At 51.3% G+C, this 6,688-nt stretch overlaps 1 protein-coding gene across 1 annotated transcript; it reads right to left on the bottom strand.

The window, feature by feature from the left end:
* Positions 1-4,935: 4,935 nt before the first annotated feature.
* LOC119359723 (NDR1/HIN1-like protein 3) lies at positions 4,936-5,627 on the bottom strand. Its single transcript, XM_037625824.1, has one exon. It carries the CDS (start codon positions 5,577-5,579, stop codon positions 4,944-4,946), a length of 636 nt encoding a protein of 211 aa, XP_037481721.1. The 5' UTR covers positions 5,580-5,627; the 3' UTR covers positions 4,936-4,943.
* Positions 5,628-6,688: the final 1,061 nt, after the last annotated feature.

The raw sequence follows: 6,688 nt of genomic DNA, 5'->3' as shown, positions 1-6,688 counted from the left end.
CACCGGCGCCCGAAGCACCTCCGCCGCGGGACCTCGTCGCCGGCGAAGCAGGCCACCCCGGCGACCGTCTCCACCACCACCAGAACCGCGACTCGCTCCTGAGTCCAACGGTAGCCTCCGCGCCCCTTCCCGTGCCCTGTATCGCCGCCGGCGAACTCGCCGTCGCCTCTGGCCGGAGGTAGACGACGGCCGCCGTGGGGCCGGCCCGTCAGCCACACGCCCTGACGGGTGGGATCCACCCGTCAGGTTTAAAACGTGCGCGCACGCGCGCACCGATCCGCCGTCGGCTGAAGGCGTATTCAGCCTTTACGCCTTCGATGTGGCGGCCGCGTGGGCTGGGTTCCCCCCCCCCTGGGCCTGCTGCTGCTGTGGCCTCTCTGGCCCAGTGGCACAGCGCCGTTTCTCTTTTTCCTTTTCTGTATTATTTCCAAAAATTCCACAGGACAGAATATTAATCCAAATGCATTGATTCCAATTTCTAAATTCCTAGAATATTGCAACCTATTTAATGGTGCAACTTTCATTCAAATCCAACCACCTTTTATTCTCTGTAAATATTTAAATGTGGTTTTTAGCATTTAAATAGGCCTTTGAAAATCCATAACTCCTATTTTGCTGCTCCAAAACCAAAACCAAAAGTTGTCCCCTTCCTAGCTTTCCTCTTAGTATTTTACAAAAATAAGTTGACATTTTTGTGAGCACTTTGACTTTTCTGTTTTTATTATTGTCTTATTTTTCCCGTTGTTTTCTTGCGACGTTAGATCCCGTGTTTGACGAGGTAGCTGAGGAAGAAGGAGGAGCAGAGCCTGAAGACTTTGAAGATCAAGCCAACCAAGGCAAGCAGCCCTTTGGCCATGACTATGATACCCCTTTTTATATGCATGTCATTTTTAGCTCTTTATTATCGATGCATCGGAATCATGATGAGATGGTGAACCACGTGGGTTGGTTACCACGATTACTTCCTCGTTGATACTTGCAGTGTGCCTGGCCCTACCTTCTTATGAGGGTTATGCCGGTGGGAGTAGATAGGATGCTAATGTAGATGCTACGCACATGGGGTGGGTTTGTGCATGGTGAAGGAGGCAATGTGATTTCAAAAGTCTTTTCGAAAACCCCGTCGGGTGCCACCTATGCCCGAGGGAGATGATGAGATGGGTGACCACTTGATGACGAAGTGGTGTGCCAAGGAAGGTGTGTGTTGTTTTCAAAACGGATTGGTCGGAGTTGCGACCGTTATTCCAACCTTACATGCGCGACCACTCTACCCTTATATGGGAAAGGGCATTATTGAGTACCTAGACCGATACTAGCTTGGAGCCCGCATTACTAGTGACGGGGGAGAGTTGGTGCTCTCTCTTGGGACGGGGTCGTGCCAGGTAGGGCGGCCATGACTGTTTTCACAGGGCACCGGACACACCGTTGGTGCCCCGTGCTTGTGGTATGTGATGAAAATGGGAGCGAGGCTCCACAACTTTATGATGTGAAATGTTCGGCACGGGGGTTACTACCAATCGAGTGGACTCCATGTTAGTGTCGTCTAGGGAAAGGTAGTGATCGGGTGCTTACCCCGGGTACTTGAGGTACCGCGGGTCGTGGATGACACGGAAGTTCCCCGGATCTAGTGGGTAAAGTGTGCAACCTCTGCAGAGTGTAAAACTATTCGAATAGCCGTGTCCACGGTCAAGGACAGTTGGGTAACCGCTCTTGGGCTACGTCCACTTGTTTTCAAACCCGGTGTGTGTGTGAGATGATGGTGTTGTCTTGGATCAAGTCAGAGGACTTGACACGATTGAGATGGGTTGGTGCCCTCTCTGTTTATGATAAATGGGTTGGTGCCCCTTTCTATTTATGTTGATATCTATGACCAGATCTTATGGTTACTTGAATTCTCTTGATGCATGCTTTATAGGATGTTGAACATGTCCTGCACTCAAAACTAGCTTTATGCAAAACTTTACCTATGTCATGCATTACTGTACCTTGAACCAAATCATGGGTTGCTTGCGAGTACATTCAAAGTACTCATTGGCTTGCCACTGGTTATTTAATTGACCAGGCATGGGAGAACCGGAGTTCGAAGAAGAGTTCTTTGGAGACGATCATGCGAACTAGGACGTTCCCAGTCAGATTGCCTGTAGGGTTAAGGCAGATGGCATGGGTTCTACTTATCGACGACGATTTCCGCTGCTATGTTTCATTTGATGTTCAGCCCTTAAGGCTTTATCGATGTAAGACTTGACCATGTTGGTCACTATTTGTGTAAGACGGTATGTATGGATGTAAGACTCTTGTTATTCAGCTTCTGTGTGTTCAGTGAGCATTGATCTCTGGGATCACTGTACACGTGCATTCGGTGATCACGACTTGCGAGTCGGGGTCCCCACACAAAAGTACCTTTGGGCCAGGAGATGTTGGACAGCTTGCTTACCATGGCTCCTCCGCACTCTGCGTGCTGGCCATCCACCACCTTCGACGTCACGTTAAAGACTTTGAGCCACGGCCCGAAGCGGGTTTGGATGCGGAGGAAGGCCTCACACACGACGATAAACGCCAAGATGTTGAGGAAGGAATTCGGGGGAAGATCGTGGAAATCTATCCCGTAATAATACATCAGCCCGCGGACGAAAGGGTGGAGTGGAAACCCTAGCCCGCGGAAGAAATGGGGGATGAACACTACCCTCTCGGTGGGCTTCGGCGTGGGGACGACTTGTCCCTCGGTCGGCAGGTGGTGAGTGATCTCCTTCGCCAAGTATCCGACCGCCCGAAGCTCAATAATGTCATCCTCCTTGACGGAGGAGACCATCCACTTTCCTTGACCTCCGGATCCGGACATTGGTTGGTTGAGTGGAAAGGAGATGAGAACTTGGGCGTTGGAGCTCGAGATTCGAAAGGTGGAGACAGAGAGAGGGCATGAGAGAGGAAGAGGGAATCCTTATCCCCTTATAAAGGCAGTGAATATTAAACGCCTCCTCACTCGCCTTAAGATTCGCCTATTCCCAAGGGCTGTATAAACGGCACAGTTGGGTTACCCATGCCCGCATTGATGAGAATCCCGCGATAAGGGGACACGATCTCTGCTTTGACATGACGTGCCAATGGTAACCGCGTCCCGGGACGTGGGGCGTCGAAACATGAAAACAGTTTGGAATCGTGACCGGGCAGACGTGATGTCATGTTGTAAAAAGTTGTCAGCAGATTAGACTTGTCTAAGAATATGTTCTCTCTGGGGTTATGTATGGTGTGTGTGCGACAGGTCCGGATACTATCATCGCATCCGAAGACTATCTTGAAGTTCGGATAGAAGGGAACCTGTCTTGCAATGTCGAAGACAATCTGCGCGTCGGACTCCTCGTCATTGAAGCCAGGTTCAGGGGCTACTGAGGGAGTCCTGGACTAATGGGTTCTCGGGCGTCTGGCCTGTTATCCATGGGCTGGACTGATGGGCTGTGAAGACATTAAGGCCAAAGATTGTACCTGTGGCCGGATTGGGCTCTCCTTGGCGTGGAAGGCAAGCTTGGCGACCGACTATGAAGATTCCTTCTTATGTAACCGACTCTATGTAAACCCTAGACCCCCCGGAGTCTATATAAACCGGAGGGGTTAGTCCGGAAAGGATATATTCATTACGTCTATATAAACCGGAGGGGTTAGTCCGGAAAGGATATATTCATTACCATAGTCATATAGGAAGGCTTCTAGGGTTTAGCCATTACGATTTCGTGGTAGATCAACTCTTGTAATACTCATATTCATCAAGATCAATCAAGCAGAAAGTAGTGTATTACCTCCATAGAGAGGGCCCGAACCTGGGTAAAACATCGTGTCCCCCGTCTCCTGTTACCATCGATCCTAGACGCACAGTTCAGGACCCCCTACCCGAGATCCGCCGGTTTTGACACCGACACCCGTCTCCGGTGAGGTCCTTTTTTCGAAATTGTACACCCGTAGGCATATATTACTTGTATTCATGATAGTAATGATACATGGATAAAATACATACAAGCAACAGAAAACAATGAAGAAACAAGTGGTTGTACTGTTGCATACCGCCTTCGCCACAACTACCTAGCACCCACGATCTTCGCCATCGCGGGAGAAGAAAAACACCAGAAGCTGGTCCACACCATGAGGCATTAACGAGTCGCAATAGCCAGCAATCCCGGAAGGCTGGATCTAGCCCGATAAGGAACATCGGCCGGAGAAGCCCTTCGAGCCTCTTGAACGCCGGATTCGGGGCCAACACCAACCCACCCTTCAACAGGCGGCTGAATCCTCCATCGTCTTCCGCAAATCTGCAGCAGTCATCACCACTCGACTCCAAGAACAGCCCATCCCCGCCATCACACCAAGATGCACTGCCGGATCGAAGCCGCTCGAACAACTTGGACTCCACAAGCCTCTCATCAGTGGCAACAACACCACCAACAAGCAGGAGCACGAGCTGGAAGACCATTATTCCTAAAAGCACCATCGACATCAGCCCCACCATGATATCGACGGAAGAAACTCGAAAAAACTAGAAAATCTAGGATTACTAAACGCCCAACTGAGAAACCAGGGCTCCCCTCCCCTCGCAGTGCCAAGATGGCGGCCGGAGAGGAAGGGGAGTGGCGGAGTCATCAGCGTGCACCCTGGATCTGGAGCGCCGCCGCCTCCGCTTTGGTTTTGCGAGAGGATGGTTCCAAACTTCTGAAACGCCTGTCTCCGGCAAAGTCCTGGTTCAGCCTTCGGGCTCGCTGCGAATTTAAGCAGGGTCAGATTTTTTTTAAAGTTCATGAGATTGAACAAATGCGTAAAAAAAATTGAATCTAATAGTACCATCGAACTTTGTTTCTGAATTAGCAAGACAACATCAAAAAGTATCATCACATCTTTCATCAAAGAGTGGGAAAAATACCAGATACATTGAATGGAAACAAACAAACACACAGAGGAAGTATCTAGCAGTTTTTCTCGGCCTTTTCTAGCTTGCATTTCACTTTTTCGAACACCACCGTGGTCGTCTCCGGCTTCACGAGCTTGAGCTTGAGCTTGCAGGTGGCCTCGATCTTGCACTTGGTGTAGCGCGCTGTGTAGCTCACTTTGCGGGTCAGCGCCACCTCCACCTCGAACACACCTGTCTCGTTCTCCTTCTTGTACTCCACCACGCCGGCGTTACCCAGCGACACGAGGGCGCCGTCTGATCCCGAGTCAAGGCGGTAAACCATGGTCTTCCTGGGGGGATGCTTGTCGCCCTTGTCAGAGACCTGCACGCGGTCGAACTGCTGGCCGTCGAACTTGTAGGCGGCCTCGAACGGCTCCGTGTTCTTGATGCTCATCGCCCAGTTCGGGTTGCGGACGTTGAGAGACAGCGAGAGGTTGTACGCGAGCGCCGTCGCCGGGGTCGTCAGCAGTGCAAACCTGGTCAGCGAGGCGTCCTCCACGATGATGCTGACGTGGCGGAGGAAGGCGTAGGCGGCCAGGAGGACGGCGAAGACGACCACGACGGCGACGACGCCGAAGCAGATGCAGCCGTACTTGATGTTCTCCCTGGTCCTGTAAGAGATGCAGCCGCAGCAGTCGTCGCAGCCGCACATCGTTCCCGCCGGAGGTTTTTCTCTATTCAGATCTTGGATGAGGTGGTGGTGGTGCCTGCTATTGACTTTAGAATTTGAAGTCTGGGCAAACGTTGTGGCGGAATGGAGGAAGCGAAGCACTCCTATAAATAGGCCAACATTGTTATTCACACCTTGGGAGTTGGGACCATCCGACATGTATATATTCCATGGAAGAAATCATCCGATTCGGCAATTTCCCAAGTACGCCCGAGCGCGACGACTTGACTCAAGATTCGTCGTCCTCCACGCGGTGTTTGCTGCCGTTAGTGAGAGTATGAGAAAATGGGTCCCTTTGCTCCATGTGAAAGAAGGTGCCGTTAGTGACTCAAGATTTGGAGTTGCTCTTAGGGCTCAAAATCTGAAGTTAACGGCAGCAAACTCCAGATGATTAGTTCTCCCCGGATTTATGTTTCATTTTGATATAAGATAAACCAGCCTTTAACGCTCCCCACCTTCTTTCACATGGAGCAAAGAGACCCATTTTCTCATACTTTCACATGGAGCGCCGTCGCCGAGGTGGTCAGCAGTGCAAACCTGGTCAGCGAGGCGTCCTCCACGGTGATGCTGACGTGGCGGAGGAAGGCGTAGGCGGCCAGGAGGACGGCGAAGACGACCACGACGGCGACGACGCCGAAGCTGATGCAGCCGTACTTGATGTTCTCCCTGGTCCTGTAAGAGATGCAGCCGCAGCAGTCGCCGCAGCCGCACATCTTTCACATGAAGCAAAGGGACCCATTTTCTCATACTCTCACTAATCATCTGGAGTTTGCTGCCGTTAACTTCAGATTTTGAGCCCTAAGAGCAACTCCAACGCAGCCATCCAAATCGTCCGGCTGCCTCCGTTTAGGTTGGTGCGGACAAAAATGAAGGCCCAACGTGTTGACCTAAATCTAAAACGTGTCCGTTTTGCGACTGCGCCGACGCATTTGCAGCCCAAATTTTAAGCCGCAAATGCATCGGCGCGGACACGAACCAGACGTGTCGCACGCCTTTTCAGTGTCCGTCATGTCCCCACCTGACGGCCGTTCAACTACCAGCGGTCAGTTTGGTCATCTTAATTTATGACCTTGGACACACGCGTCAGCGAT

This window comes from Triticum dicoccoides, chromosome 2A, assembly GCF_002162155.2.
Source record: "Triticum dicoccoides isolate Atlit2015 ecotype Zavitan chromosome 2A, WEW_v2.0, whole genome shotgun sequence".
Classification (NCBI taxonomy): Eukaryota; Viridiplantae; Streptophyta; class Magnoliopsida; order Poales; family Poaceae; genus Triticum; species Triticum dicoccoides.
The sequence above is the reverse complement of the archived record's forward strand: the minus strand, read 5'-3'. Positions and strand labels throughout refer to the sequence as shown.

Bases quoted from the DNA above. Each gene is read 5' to 3' on its own strand.
- LOC119359723 (XM_037625824.1), bottom strand. From the start codon at position 5,579: ATGTGCGGCTGCGACGACTGCTGCGGCTGCATCTCTTACAGGACCAGG.